We start from the raw sequence: 16522 nt of genomic DNA, 5'->3' as shown, positions 1-16522 counted from the left end.
GATTTGCATAATTCCATCATATTTCTTTTTACACGAATACATTGTTAACAGGCGTATTGAAAAAAACCTTTTTATCGCAATTCCCTATAATTTAGATACACTATCTACGTTATCATTTTTCTTATCTTTTGATAAAGCATTGTGCGTTTGAGATTCGACAGTGATGTACTTGTGAAAATATTGAGCATGTAAGTGTTTTTTTTTATTTATTTAACTATTTTTGACGCGTTTTTATTTCATATGTATGTTTGTCACCGACTTTAGACTCGATTTTGACCCACTTTAATCCCTCAGCCCCCGGAATCACAGACACAATAGAAAATCTATTGTGTAGCTCCAAATTTTGTTTCTATACTTTGTTTATATTTTCCAGAAGTATGTACTATACGGTTGCTGTTAACTTTCTTTTTATACGTGTTGTTATTAACATGTTCTTTTACAATTTACGTTTTACAAGAAAGTTAGAGTAAATAATTTTGTAATAGTGTTGAGTGATATTGTTTTTAATTTTGCTGTTTCACTTTCGCCAAATCTTAGATTCAAACTGTAAGTGCTTTAAGAAATTTCAAAATAACTATCGTACTAAATTAACTAACTAGCAAATCGAGCGAACTCCGTTTCGCCACCAGAGACACCTTTTCTTTGCTATAAACCTCACGGAGCCCGAGACCTTTCCAACGAATGCAAATCCGTGGAAATTGGTTCGTGCATTCTGGAGTTATAGCATCAGGAAGGAAAACCCGACTTATTTTTATATAGGTAGTACCTAGAATAAATGCAAGTTTATGAGTATTGATGTATAGGAAAAACTACTGGACGGATTTGGATGAAACTTTACAGTGGTATATTATGTTATGTATCAGAGTGACATATGAGCCATATATAAATCCTTAATTTTGCTTTTGAGTTCGTCCTCGAGTAAAATCACGCGAAACAGGTAATATATTCTGAGTTATATCCAGAACTTAGGACAGAAATAGTCTGCTCTATAAACTTTAGACAGGGTTTAACTTTAAGCGCGGGTTCTCTTTAATCTGGTTTTGTCGTATTTCACATAGACAACTATTAAAGTGACAGATCCCTGGTTTAAAGTTAGACTGTGAGCAAATTGTTTTGTGGTAAGTCCAAGTACCAAGCCAAGTACCTATGTTTAAAGGCTAGCTTTAGGGCCGATTTTTCAATGCTTGGATAAAACTTATTCGTCGAATAATGTATAAAACTACCATTTTAAAAACGTATTCTAATTGCCCGTATTTGACAGTTTACGTGACATTTTAATATTATCGTGTAATACTTTATTGGACGGATAAGTTTTATCCAAGCATTGAAAAATCGGCCCTTAATGTAATAATTTGCCGGACCGCTAGTTAAATTATGAAAATACTAGCGATCCGCGCGCGGCTTCGCCCGCTTTGTCCAAACTCTGATAAATTATTTACTAAAACCATCCTCTTGAATCACTCTATCTGTAACAAGTGATAACTGCGTTAAAAACAACCGACTTCAAACTTGCACTTCAAAAAAAAGGAGGAGGTTATCAATTCGGCCGGTATTTTTTCTTTTTTTTTTATGTATGTACACCGATTACTCCGAGGTTTCTGAACCGATTTACGTGATTCTTTTTTGTTCGATGCGGGATGGTGTCGAATTGGTCCCATAAAAATTTTATTCGGATAGGCCCAGTAGTTTTTATTTTATGAGCATTTTTGTCTGTATTTGTAAATGTTGCAAGTGCAAGTTTGAAGTCGGTTGTTTTTAACGCAGTTATCACTTGTTTTATACTATGTAGTGATACATACATTTTACCTAGTACTTCCTATTTCCAGTACTCTTATCAATAAATAAATTAACCTTTATCAGTAATCTGAATTCGATAAAGATAGGAACTGGATGTCGGAAAGTGGCATGTCTATTGTCTATATAATATACTAGCTTTCCACCCGCGGCTTCGCACGCGCAGTCAAAGAAAAACCCGCATAGTTCCCGTTCCCGTGGGATTTCCGGGATAAAACCTATCCTATGTCCCGGGGTAAAAAGTAGCCTATGTCCTTTCTCGGGTATCAAAATATCTCTATACCAAATTTCATGCAAATTGCTTCAGTAGTTAAGGCGTGATTGAGTAACAGACAGACAGACAGAGTTACTTTCGCATTTATAATATTAGTGTGATATTAGTATGGATTTATGTACTATTTAATTATGTATTGGATTTATTATCGAAATTTGTTGATAATAAAAATATTTTGACCTACTCGAATTATCTATAGTCGAACCGTTTTTTTACAAAACTAGCGGTCCGCGGCGTCCGCCTCGGGTTCGCCCAAGGTACATACGCAGCCTATAGCACTCAGGGATCACGTACATATCTAACGGTGAAAGAATATTTGAAATCGATCCAATAGTTCCTGAGATTAGCGCGTTCAAACAAACTCTTCGGTTTTACATATAATTTAGATATGGACTGCTTAAAAAACAGCTTAAAACATGGTCTAAATTTAAATACAAATTACAATATACGTATGACATCAAATTCTCTATTCTTAAAAATTTAGTAAATGGAAACAAAATCATTGATTTTTAAACATAGTTGAATTGCCTTGAATAAATATAGATAAAACAAAAACTAAAATAGGTACATTCTTTAATAAGATAATGATGAAATGATTGTATCGTCACCGATCCTTGATAAGTGTACAAAGTTTGAATTAAATCTGTCCGTTTAAAGTGGGTCAAAACCGAGTCCAAAGGAGGCGGTTACATACAAACATACAGGTGCAGCAAAAGCGTGTTAAATATAAATATAGTATTCTGAAAGCGGCCTAGATGCGGTTTTAAATCCTTAGGGAATACACGTATGTCGCGTAAGAATTCTAACCAATACCCGCGGCTCGACGGAACACAGTGGGGTTTTAGTCGGTAAGAATCCGACATAACCCACGGCTCCTTCCCCGGGGGCCGTGGGTATCTTTGGAAGATTTCCCCACTATAAAAAAAGGGAATACACGTATCGTTGTATTGTTTTCATATGTTAATGTAGTTTTAATAATCACACCATAAAATCATTTTCACTTCACTTGTAAGGACTAAGGAGGGATTACAGATTAACAATTTAACAAAGTAAAATATTTTCCACCAAAAATACGTATTTTTGCAAATATTTATTTAGTTATACAATAATATAAATTGGCAAAAATTTCATATATTTGTAGAATTCATACGTATCTACATTTAACAGGCTTTTATTAGCTTCATCTCACATCTGTATGTTTGTATGTAACCGACTCTTTTAGACTCGATTTTGACTTTAAACGGACTAGTCCATTGAAATGTTACATTTTTTAGGCCTAACCTTGCGTTTTTTAGTGGACGCAATTTTATTTTTTTGATGTGTAGGTGGTTTTTTTGATAGTACTCATTTCGGAGCGCTGTAAAACCTTAGCTATTTACTTAATGAAAGTGATAGCTTCACACTGACCCCCCCTACACATCAAAAAAATGAAATTGCGTCCTCTAAAAGACGCAACCCCAAATGTAACTTTTCAATGGACTAGACAGATAATCAAACTTTGTACACTTATCAAGGATCAGTGACAATACAAATTCACTAAGTTTATCTTATGATAGCGTGTTTTTGTTGTAATAAACATACATCCATACAAATATGTATTTCACGTATGATTAAGGATGTTACATACCTACTTATAAATGGGATTAAGCGTGTTTTCTTTATGGGGGTTGGGAAAAAATTTAGTGTAACATTTTTTCGTTACGCGTGTCATTTTTCCGTTACACGCCATCTTTTTCTTATCCCTACCACGCGTGATTCGACGTATATCTGTAAATTTGCATATTATACTAAATTATTTTTTGAAAGATAAGGTCAAAAAGAAGTTTCACTTCTTACGTGTGTACACTAGTACACGCACACATTTTTTTTTTCAAATAATACTTAAGGCGTGTTGAGAGTAAAATTTCAAGGTCGCGTCATGGCAATACCGTCATGGAGTAAGGCGACGATTTTGATATCTTTGAATCTTGCGAAGGAAGTTTCACTACTGACACGTGTGCTCGGCACACACGGCACTTTTTCTTACTATAAATATTTATTATTTATCCTTGATATTAAAATCAGTCTACGCACATATAGTTATTTACCGCAGGGCAAACGTGAAATAGGTAAATAACAGATATAAAAAGATATCGTATCTTTTTGAACAAGTAATTGGAATTATAGAGGTAGGTCTCCGATAGTATTTTGTTTATTGAGTTAATAAACAATATTGTAATTGCTGTTTTCAACATTTGTGATAATATGGGCTCTCTTCACGAAGGGCAGCGTTGGGCGCACCGGTTGGGCGAGTAGAGGCTATCACGATATTGTAGACTGTAGAGGGCCTAAATGGTTATGATCGGCCATTCTTGTAGATGTTTATTCATAACTAGCAGTCCGCCCCGGCTTCGCCCGTGGTACATATTTACGTTTTCTCTACATAAGAACCATCCTCGTACTTCAAGGAATATAATAAAAAAAGAATTAACGAAATCGGTTCAGCCGTTCTCAAGTTATGTGCTTACCAACACATTTTGGGATTCATTTTTATATTATACACATTACACATGCCGTAATGACGGCAAACATCAACGATCATTTGTTGGGCCAACACTGCCCATTGTGTAGATGGCCCATTATCACAGAATATTGTTGATTGAAACAAAAATCTTATTTTCATTACCCGTAAAACGAAAAAATAATAAATAAGGCTTAGTAATTTAGTATAAATAATGGATTAATTATTTTCAGGGACAAATAGATGATTGAACCAACTTTTAAATATTTTTGTCTCCCCCGGAGTCGAAATTACCACCACGCTGTTGCTAACTCCAACTTTTTATTTAGATAAAGGTAAGTTAACATTAAGTTACATTTTGTTATTCATATTAAACCAGCTTTGCCCCGCGGTTTCACCCGCGTGGCTCCACTTCTGTTGGTCTTAGCGTGATGATACATATAGCCAATAGCCTTCCTCGATAAATGGACTATCTAACAGTGAAATAATTTTCATAATTAGACCCGTGGGCCCTGATATTAGCGCGTACAAGCAAACAAACAAACTCTTCTGCTTCATAATATAAGTATACATAAGGATATCTGTAGTTTACGGTTGTTTACCCCAAATATTGTTTACCATTCAATGCGGAAAACTGTTTGTACAGCATATTTACATCATGTGACAATTACAGGGAAATAAAATTTGCTCGAAGCAATTAGTTGTGATAAGACGAGGTCGTTACTGATAAGGCGAAACATTTTTGGATATGTATATTGTACTAGTGCCCCGCGGTTTAACTCGCATTGCTCCGCTCCTATTGGTCGCAGCGTGATGATTATAGCCTATAGCCTTCCTCCATAAATGGGCTATCTATCACTAAAAGAATTTTTCAAATCGGACTCGTGGTTCCCTAGATTAGCGAGTTCAAGTAAGTAAACAAACAAACTCTTTCATCCCCTATCATCGCACTTAGATCAGTAGGATAATAGTAGCTTTACCATGGTTGAAAGTCTAATTTAAACAGAATTTTCCTCTATTCCAGTTAAAAATGGCGTCTCAAGCCAGCGAATCTCCAGGGCCGTATGTGATACCCTTACCAGAGAGGCGCCCATCTCTACAGCATACAGTTTATATAGATTTGGACGACATAAGGCCAGAAAACGAAGTAAGTACATTGACAGAACCACAGTAAATAGAATAATAACAGTGTCCTAAGCGTGACCGAATCAACTTACTGCATTCGATAGCGAGTTAAGCATGGATCGAAACAGATCTCGAGGCTATCTGTCATATAAGTTGCTCATGATATCTATTATCTATAGAAAACATATCAGGCCCTTACGCGGTCCCTAGCGAGTAAGTTCAGAGGTAAAGACATGATAGGCATATAGTACAGCATCTACGCCTTTTAGACAAAACAATTACCTATTCAACAATAACGCAGTAGGGTAAATCTTTGTAACTTTGTAAATCTTCGCAACGAACACGTTACATGTATGTATATATTTTAAAGTGGGTACGACACAGCGACGACTGCCTACGAGTCTCGTCTAGCATGTTCGTGTGAATGAGACGTTTCGAACGTTTTGTATGTATTTTCTATACTGTTTGTAATCTATTTACTGTGACAGTTTGTCCCTTGAACTGTAGAATGTAAAACATATGCGAAAGTGTGTTTGTTTGTCTTTCTGTCACGTCGCAACGTTACGATTTTATATGATTTTTGTTTCTAGAGATAGTATTAGGAGGCTAGATAGGCTATTTTATACCGCGGTGGAACATCTCATTCCCCTGGGAATTTCCACTGGCTACGAGAACGAAGCCGTGGGCAGAAAGTAATACGCTGTAGGCATGTTTAAATAACATACCTAGTTAGTGGGTGGTTTAACTATATGTATAATAACTTTACCGAATATTATTTAAATGAAAATTAATCGTAATAGTTTTGAATTAAATCCGGTCGGATTAGTCAACAGTGGTTGTATACGTTACATACTTATAATTTGATTCGACGCGAAAAATATTTTTGAAATGAAATTAATAATTTCATGAGCTCGAACAGAAATTCATTAAATAATAAATTTTATTATAACATCGAGACTTGTTACAATATTTGCTTTCTTTGTTTCTAACGAGTTATTTAACCTAACTAGCTGTTCCCCGCGGTTTCACCCGTATTGCTCAGCTCCTGTTGGTCTTAGCGTGTTAATATATAGCATATAGCCTTCCTCGATAAATGGGCTACCTAACACCGAGAGAAAAGAAAAAAAAGCAAAAGAATTGAGTTTAGAAACCCGTGTATTTTATTTACAGTTAGCAAATTCAAGGGTAAATGCATCTTCTAGTAGCAGAGAATTTGTTTCGGCAGAGAGTTCCAGGCAGAATGACCAAGCGCAGGGGCAGAATAGCCAAAGCTATGTTGAAGTGAGTTATTTTGTTTATTTTTTAAGTTTATTTGTTTATTTAGATTTTCATGAAAACTAATCGACTGGTCTTAAGATTTCTACTGAGTGTAGGCTATTTTTTTAGGCATCCCTTAACACCCAGAGAAAAAGCTGTAGAATTTTATGAGACGGAAAAATCTTAAGTACAAATTACAATATAAGCTAAAATTAATTTCTTATTAGTTCTAATATAAAAACTGTTATAGAATGAAATGGTATGTCGCTAATTACTTCCTTTAACCACGCGATCGAAGCCACAGGCAACAGATAGTATAATAGTGAAGTCCCGTGTCCCCGTAGTGGGGTAAGGGGCAGATGCATTATGCATACATCTGTTTCACTGATCGATTTTCTTTAGGGACAAGTAGGTGATCAGCCTTCTGTGTCCTACCAGACCGAGACATTTTTTTTTCTTCGTCTCCACTGGGAATCGAACCCAGGACCCCTCGGTTCTAGTTACATGCGTCAACCACTGTACCAAGGAGGCGGTCAAGATAGTATAATAGATATATTTTTATTATCATTGAAAAAGAATCTCTAATCACTCACGTATAAGGTACATTGCAGGAAACAATATTCTACGATCCCTTCGACGACAGGAGGATAGACGTCGTGAAGGAGGGCCCCCGACGTCCCAACCAACTAACCCTGACTAGTACTTCAGTTCAATATCAACCCTCAGTTCATACAGTTGATACGAGTAGACAAAGCCCTGGTGAGTTCGTAACTTTACCTATATTAACTAACTAGCTGCGCTAGTTTCACCCGCATTGCTCCGCTCCTGTTGGTCTTGGCGTAATGATATATAGCCTATAGCCTTCCTCGATAAATGGGCTATCTAACACTGAAACAATTTTGCAAATCGGACCAGTAGTTCCTAAGATTAGCGCGTTCAAACAAACAAACTCTTCAGCTTTATACTATTAGTGTATTACGAATCTGAAGCTGGCTGTAGAGTTTGTATGTTTCTTTCTTTGGTGGGATAAACGCGTTAATCTATGGAACTACGGAAAAAATTCTAGTGTAAGGTAGCCCATTTATCGAGGAAGGCTCTAAGGTTATACAGGGTGTCCCACTATTGGTATACTAAGCGCCAAGCGACTTGTAGTTTTGCATACACTAATCACGTAAAAAATACTATGTACTTTCGATATCAGTTTAAAGTTTTTTGATGTCTGTTAATAGGTACATAGTTACGGAATAATCGCCTGCGATTAAACCCTGTATATTTAGCGAATCACTCTATATATATTAAAAAAACGGCTTTAGGGACTGACAGACAGCGACTGTTTTATACTATGTAGTGAAAAAAGATTATTTTTTTTCCTTTAATACGCTTTAGTATTCAAATTCTTGTATAGAATTTCTAGTTTCAAGCATTCAAATCGAGGCGTCGCAATTTTTAATTTAGAATTATTAAAGCCTCGAAGAATTTCATTACAACGATAAACTTGTCACGTATACAGAAAAAATGGTCTTTTTAATTTTAAAATCTCAATTTTTAGTTGTCTTGTATCACATTATTCATATTAAACTCACTGAGGCGATAAATCTGTAAGTATCAAAAGATCTAAGTAAGAATTTTTCATTTTAAACTATTAGCTCTCAAGATCTTTGAAACTAACTCACATTTATTAATAAATAACTGCCCCAGCCGACGTTGTTCTGTTCCTTTTCGTGTTTACGCTCCGTAAGAACCTTTTTGCGTAGGTAGTTTTAAAGATGTCGCGGAAGAATTCTAATCAATACCCGCGGCCCCATCATTAAAGCGGCTCGACGGAACACAGTGGGGTTTTAGTCGGTAAGAATCCGACATAACCCACGGCTCCTTCCCCGGGGGCCGTGGGTATCTTTGGAAGATTTCCCCACTATAAAAAAAAAAAGGTAGTTTTAAAGATAAGGCCGTTACCTGGTAATAGTGCAATCATGAGCAAATATTCCGTCAGTATCTTTCGTATGTAATATTGCTGTCAGTCTTCTGTGAGTGGACAACTCACAAGAAACGCACAACCACAGGGTCGTGTGTTTCGTGGTACAGGGATATAAGTTAGGAGCATATAGATTTTTGAATTGAAACTTCTATATCGGGGTTGGAACAAAATTTAGTGTAACATTTTTTCGTTACGCGTGACATTTTTCCGTTACGCGCCATCTTTTTCTTATCCCTACCACGCGTGATTAGTAAATTAGTATTAGTTTAATAAAAAAAAAAAGGTAATAAATAAATTTCACTTCTTACGTGTGTACACTAGTAGGTACACGCACACATTTTTTTATTGATATGCTTCAGCTGCATGTTTGCATGTAGCCGACTCCTTTAGATTTGATTTAATTCAAAGGTTTCCACACTTATCCAGGATCGGCGACAATAGAATAATTTCATCTTATTAGAGCGTGTTTACTTACTTTTTATAATCTTCTTTATTATATTTGTTAACTTATATCCTTTATATCGTATATTCGAATTTTATACTATCACTACATAGTATAAAGTAAAGTCGTTTTCTCTGACCCTATGTCCCTAATCCCTATGTCCCTTTGTATGCTTAAATCTTTAAAACTACGCAACGGATTTTGATGCGGTTTTTTTTTTAATAGATAGAGGAAGGTTTTAGTATATTATAATTTATTAGGTTTTAGACAAAGCGGGCGAAGCCGCGGGCGGTAAGCTAGTGAATTAATAAAACACCAACACGGAACACCTATAATTGTAACAAAATTCTTGCAAATAAATATAATTTGAATTTAAATTTGAGATCATTATTTCCAGTGTACTCATCACTTCCCCGTATAAATCCTGTCCAAACACCGCCAGATGACGGATTCAGACTCACTCCCCTGCCCGTAGCGGACACGCCTGAGCCACCGCCAGCGTACACGGAAATTGATACGAGGCAGGAGAGATTGGCACCTCCTGTACCTTGTAACCCAGGTAACTCTACTCAACACTTATAAATTTGTAAGTATAAGAATTAATGAATGTATGCTCTACGTCGCAACGGATTTTATTACCAGAATAACTACCTTATATTTATGTTGTATTTAATTAGATATATATTCAAGCGCAGAGTGAACAGGTACCTTCTAGGGAAGCGCGTTCCATCTTAGACCACATCTCAGCTTCACATCAGGCGAGATTGTGGTCAACGCTTCTATTCCCAATAAAAAAAAAAGTGTTGTATTCATACAACCTGGTAGAGATTGCTGTTCAGCAATAAGGCTGCCTTTTGTACAAATGATGCCTTTTTCTAATATTGTTCTCTTTTTCTGCTCTGTCCATTCACTATACTCAATTGCTTTATTATTTAACTAGCATTCCGCCCGCGGCTTTGCCCGCGTTTTCAAAGAAAAACCCGTTCCCATAGGATTTCCGGGATAAAACCTATCCTATGTCCTTTCTCGGTTAACAAAATATCTCCATACCAAATTTCATGCAAATTGGTTCAGTAGTTAAGGCGTGATTGAGTAACAGACAGACAGACAGACAGAGTTACTTTCGCATTTATAATATTAGTTTGGATGGTGGTTGATGCACACCTGGTTTTCAATGAATGATAATAAGATAGATTTATCGCTCCTGCCTGTGCAATTCGACAAGAAATTCGGAATTTATCCCTCATATTAAATGATTAGAAGAAATTGTATTTACATTGTTTTTATACGTAGGCAACACAATAAATGACATGTAAATAAAAGGGAAAAGACTGCATATAAATATGATAGAATTTATTTATTATTTATTTAACATTCCAGAAAAAAAACACTAATCTGCCAAACTGTAAAACGGTTTGGCAGAGTACTAAAAACTCCTTTTTTACGTAATCTTATAAACACATCTTTCCTTTACAATTTACACTACATTTTAATCTATAAATACTGCATATAAATACATTTTAATTCTAGGTTACCACCTCCCTCAGCTCCCTGGCGAACAAGACAGAAAACTGATCACCTGTCCTTTCTGCAGGGTACGCGTCTATACCCTGGTAGTTAGAGAATCTGGCGCTATAACACACGTGATGGCTGTTATATTATTCTTTTTGTGAGTTGTTTAATATAATTATTAATTTAAGGGCCGATTTTTCAATCCTTGGTTAACATTTATCCGTCTAATAAAGTATTACACGAACATTTTTAAATGTCACCTGTAAACTGTCAAATAAGGACAATGAGAATATGAGTGGACTAGCTTTCCACCCGCAAGATTTCCGGGATAAAACCTATCCTATATCCCGGGGTAAAAGTAGCCTATGTCCTTTCTCGGGTATCAAAAACATCAGCTATATACCAAATTTCATGCAAATTGGTTTAGTAGTTAAGGCGTGATTGAGTAACAGACAGACAGACTACTTTCGCATTTATAATATTAAAGTATGGATTTGACCTATTTGACCACTCCAGTTTATATACGCATTAATTTTTTTGACGTGACAACGTCTTAAATTAGGTTGCGGCTGGGAGTCACTTATGAAAAAGTGTAACGCTCGGTAACGTTACGATGAGTCACCGAAAGAGGCACGCGGGCATGGTTAGCCCGCCTAAGAGCGAGAGAGACAGACATAAAAAGTCGTTGTCACGTAAAACTTTCGCCCGTATACCGACTTTACAGGCAACCAATTTTTTTTTTCAGCTGTTTACTCCTCGTATTCTGCATATACTGCATGGATTGGTGCAAATACAAGAATCACTATTGTCCGAATTGCAACAATCTGATCGGATACGAAATACCATTTCTGTGCACTGACATGGTCTATTCTAAAAAACCTTCCATCGTTGTAATACATGATATGTCGTATCGTATATAATATATCGTATACTAGCTTACCGCCCGCGGCTTCGCCCGCTTTCTCTAAAACGATTTGAAATATAAACTATCCCTCTCAAGTTGGATCGAACTGCACATGGTGTGCGAATTTTATTATTCGGTTAAGTGGTTTAGGAGTCCATCGAGGACAAACATTGTGACACGAGATTTATATTACATTAAGATTAATATCAGCGAATTTACTCAATAATGTATTGGGATTAATTATTTGGTTAATACCTAAGACTTATGTATATAAATAAATATTTAATAAATAAATGACTGGAGTGATTTAAATATATCGTTTTTCTCATAATATGTATGAATTTATTGAAGTTATACTTCTTTTGGCGCGATGGAGAAAAATGATGAGAGTAAATTTTTACGATGCGCGCGCACACCGACACCTAAATTTAACAGCATGAAGTTAGTTCTAGGTGGTATGAAAATTGATAACTATGTTCAAGTTGTATATTCTAGTATTTTTTCCATACGCCAAAGAAGTATAACTTCTAACGCGTGTGCATAAGTACACACACTCTTTTTTATTATTTATAGCTGTAAATTTAACTAATTTCCTAATTGATTATATTAAAATTGTTTTAAAGGCCTATTCACTACTTACTGATAGTCTTTGGTAGCATATATTATGCCTGTATATATTATTCATTTACTTATTATATTTACAAAGTATGTATCGATTTAATTATATTTAATACAGTTTGCATATTGTTGAATACCTTAGTCCGAACGGAAATACATCCACTGTCAATAGAAGCTAGCGCGCAAGAGCAACTTTTATCTCCGCAACTATTTAGTCTCTCCCATCAACTGTATGGGGAGTTGCGTCGCTACGTGCGCGCACTTTCTTACTAGCCCATACAGTTGATGGGAGAGACTCAATAGTGAAGGAGACAAAAGTTGCTCTTGCGCGCTAGCTCTTAGTCCGAACGGAAATACATCCACTGTCAATAAGACATCCTAAGGCGGCCACTATCAGTGATGACACACTTGAGTGGTTGGCCTAATTATGGCATACGTATATTTTTAAGCTCCTTTTTTTAACTAAATTGTATCTATTTTTCATATGACTATAATAAACTTATATCATTCCATATTTGGCATTATTTTTGTGTATCATTTTATCACAGACTAGCGGTCCGCCCCGGCTTCGCCCGTGGTATCTACATGTTTACGTTTTTTTTTTTTATTTATTTATTTATTTATTATACTTTATTGCATTAAAAAAAATACATAAACACATATAACAAAGACAAGACTACAGAAACAGCAAAGGGCGGCCCTTTTCATAAGAAACATCCTCGTACTTCAAGGAATAGATTCCGCAGCGCACGCGATGACAGAATTATTATTAAGGAATTTTTTACACCTTGGGTTACATTATTGCATTTTTGGTAAGTATCTCTAATTTTATTGAAAATACATTATAGCCCTATGTTGCTCAGTGAAGATGCAGCTTTCTAATGGTGAAAGAATTTTTGAAATCGGTCCAGTAGTTCATGCGTGAAAACCATACATACATACAGACCTTTTCTCTTTATAATATTTGTATAGAGTATAGATAAGCTAAACAGAACATATCTAGAAGATTTGAAAACGACCACATTAAACTTACTTACATACATACATACAAAATAGGAAAAAACAGATAGAGAATAGGTAAATATCCAACATTTATGTGATGTCTTTTAATTGTTATGTATTTTTAGCTGTCTATTAAATTGTAATTATAATAATATATAATGTATATAATATATATTGTTTAAATTGTAAGTACATGTACTTCTTTATACGATACGATCCAACCAACATTTTTACTCGATGTTGACCCACTTTGAATTCAAACTTTTAACACTTATCAAGGATCGGTGAGGCCGGTTGCAGAGCATCACCGACCATCAGTGCGTACGTCAGTCGCGCTTGTCATATATTGTATGGAAATTCATAAACCGTACAGACTACAGATTACGAAGTAACTATTCTCTAATCTGTGCTACAGAGCTAGACCGACCACGCACCCGTATTTCTATACATATGACAAGCGCGACGGACGTACGCACTGATGGTCGGTGAAGCTCTGTAACCGGCCTGAGCATTTTTTTTTAGTATATCAATTATTTTTCAAATGGCATTTAAAACAAGTTCATTTACGTTCCTATTGTCAGCTGGTTCGCATTATTTGTAAATAAATAAATAAAATAAACACTTACCTATTTAGTTTTATTGGTCCCCCGGTTTTCCTCACTTTTAAAGCTTGTTCCCAGAATTTAACAGCATCTGGTAATATTGTATTCTGTAATGTTTAATAATTCATTAATATTAATGTAAAAATATTAATAATAAACTCTAGATCCTAAACCCTGAAAGTGTTAAGGTAAGAAATTCACATTTTTAAAGAAATAGTTAAAAGAAACTCCTGTTATATTATTATACAGGGTTACTTGTAAAACACCAGCAACCTCGCAGGACAAGATAGCTAACATCATAAGTAACAACATTTGTTCTACGACTTTTGATAATTTGTTAGATTTTATTTTCATACAAAAATCATTTAAAAATAATTTATTGCGTCATGCCAAAAGTCGTAGAACAAATGTTGTTACTTATTATGTTAGCTATCTTGTCCTGCGAGGTTGCTGGTGTTTTACAAGTAACCCTGTATATCTGTCGAACTATTATTTATATTTTTTCATATATAACATGGAAACCTTCATATTATAAATTATAATATAAACAAACCAATACTATATACTCACATTTATCATTTCAAATTTTTCTTGTTCTAACCTGAAAAAATAAATATTTTTAATTACTATTAATAGGCGTATATGAAGTTTATTTAAATAAGATATTTAGACACCATTTTTTATCGGTTTTAATTAATTTATATGTAACAAGATATGATGATTAATTTAATACAATTATTATTAATACATGCTTCCTGAGTCTGTGTTCCCCGACGAGTACAATATGGGGGTCTTCAAGCAAAGAGTGAACGGGTACCTTCTAGGGAAGCGCGCTTCATCTTAGGCCACATCTCAGCTTACCATCAGGCGAGATCGTGGTCAAGCGCTTCCCTATCACACAATAAAAAAAAAATAAAAAAAATAATATAAAAATATTTTAAAAACTTACCTATATACAGAGTGGTCATAAAATATACTTATTCTTAGTGGTTGGTCTATACTTCTTCTTTTTACTATATGTGCTGGTTCTATATGAACACCCCGTATTACCTGTAACCAAAAATATATTGTATTAACACAAAAAAATATTATTTTTGCCTGGCAGAGATTACTGTGTAGCAATAAGGCCGCATATTGTGCAAAATTGTTGTACCTTATTAGTGTGTACTACATTTGCTACAAAAAAAAATAATTTGACTGACTGGTTGGCTTGGTTGGTAGTGGCCCTGCCTTCCAAGCCAGAGATCGTGGGTTCAATTCCCGCCCGGAGCAAATATATTTGTGTGATGAACATAGATGTTTGCTCTGTGTCTGGGTGTTAATTATCTATATAAGTATGTATTTAAAGTTACATACGTATGTTTATCAGCCATTTGGTTTCCATAACACAAGCGAAAGCTTAGTATGGGATCAAATCGTGCCGTGTGTGAAAATTGTCCTGAAATATTTATTTATTTATTCATTAATTACTGAACCCAGCTTAGAGGTTATATAGTCGACTTACATTACAGCCGGTTTCTGAATTGAGTATTTCACGTTAAGATCGTCTCATACCATACTTAAATTTTTAAATATTTTCTTGCATCTCACATAAGTGAGATATTTATAATATGTATATTTTTTTTACGTTTTTTCAAACAATAAAATATTTTATCGTGTCGTGTCGTATCGTGTAAATGATTGAATTTACGTTAATTTACTCAATGATGTATTGTGATTAATCCTTGTTTTAGCGTCGATTTTTCAATCCTTGGTTAAAATTTATCCGTCCAATAAAGTATTACACGAACATTTTATAATGTCACCTGTAAACTGTCAAATACGGACAATTAGAATATATTATTGAAATGGTACCTAGCACAATATACAGATACATACAGTAAGGAAACTTCATACAAAATTTTCGAAATGGCTCCCCCCCCATAAAGCGTGTTTAAGAGGGTATTGAGGGGGATCGATAGTAGCGGGTGACACATCCACAGATTTTGAATATAGTATGGAAAAAAGTTTAAAGTGATGTCAATTCACATTAAATAAATATCGATTGTTTCAGTTTGTAGCCCTTTCAATAAATATATTTGTAAATACCGTATCTGACTACAAGTTAAAATGAGACTATTTTTTAATTTCTATAGATATGCATGAGTTTTAATTTTAGGTTTTTATTTTCTATCAAAATGATAGCTACAAATAGTCAATATTAGGAGTCCATTCTGTTTAAAGAGCGCATCTATTTTTACGCAATCTAGAAGAGCACAAAAATCTAAAAAAATTGAAACCTTAAAAAATCTTGTTTAAATTTATGTGCATAATTACGTAAATATTAGGGAAGAAAAAGATAGATATTATAATTATTGTATTTTTATCGATACGTGGCGTCTCCACTTTGTCAAGCACTAAGCCTGTCAAACTATTTTCTTTTTCTTCCTAAATCAAGAAGGTAGAGGTTCTATGCTCGTATAATAATATGTAATTTTAATTTATTTTTGCATATTTTGTGTTTTTTAATTTAATTTA

The 16522-nt window shown here is 34.7% G+C and overlaps 2 protein-coding genes across 2 annotated transcripts in view; one reads left to right on the top strand and one right to left on the bottom strand.

Moving 5' to 3' along the window:
• The window catches only part of LOC123704833 (leishmanolysin-like peptidase), a 70098-nt gene that overhangs the window by 23452 nt on the left and 30124 nt on the right, over window positions 1–16522 (bottom strand). Inside the window, exons 2-4 of the mRNA XM_045653328.1 lie at window positions 14955–15055; window positions 14576–14606; window positions 14030–14112 (exon numbers count right to left, since the gene is read on the bottom strand). Of these exons, the coding sequence (XP_045509284.1) occupies window positions 14030–14112; window positions 14576–14606; window positions 14955–15055 (215 nt within the window). The remainder of the gene's footprint in view (window positions 1–14029; window positions 14113–14575; window positions 14607–14954; window positions 15056–16522) is intronic.
• Window positions 134–11876, top strand: LOC123704825. Its single transcript, XM_045653319.1, has 8 exons — window positions 134–188; window positions 4802–4903; window positions 5593–5715; window positions 6864–6974; window positions 7562–7709; window positions 9765–9926; window positions 10898–11036; window positions 11625–11876. Exons 3-8 carry the CDS (start codon window positions 5599–5601, stop codon window positions 11797–11799), a joined length of 852 nt encoding a protein of 283 aa, XP_045509275.1. The 5' UTR covers window positions 134–188; window positions 4802–4903; window positions 5593–5598; the 3' UTR covers window positions 11800–11876.

The sequence above is a fragment of the Colias croceus genome, chromosome 30, assembly GCF_905220415.1.
Source record: "Colias croceus chromosome 30, ilColCroc2.1".
Classification (NCBI taxonomy): domain Eukaryota; kingdom Metazoa; phylum Arthropoda; class Insecta; order Lepidoptera; family Pieridae; genus Colias; species Colias croceus.
Note: the sequence above shows the minus strand (reverse complement) of the source record. Positions and strands in the feature narration are given on the sequence as shown.

What these genes read in the sequence shown, in the direction of transcription:
- LOC123704825 (XM_045653319.1), top strand. Translation starts at nt 5,599, where the DNA reads ATGGCGTCTCAAGCCAGCGAATCTCCAGGGCCGTATGTGATACCCTTA. An exon ending in ACATAAGGCCAGAAAACGAA is followed by an intron (nt 5,716 to 6,863) that starts GTAAGTACATTG and finishes TTTTATTTACAG; the next exon opens with TTAGCAAATTCAAGGGTAAA. An exon ending in TACGAGTAGACAAAGCCCTG is followed by an intron (nt 7,710 to 9,764) that starts GTGAGTTCGTAA and finishes CATTATTTCCAG; the next exon opens with TGTACTCATCACTTCCCCGT.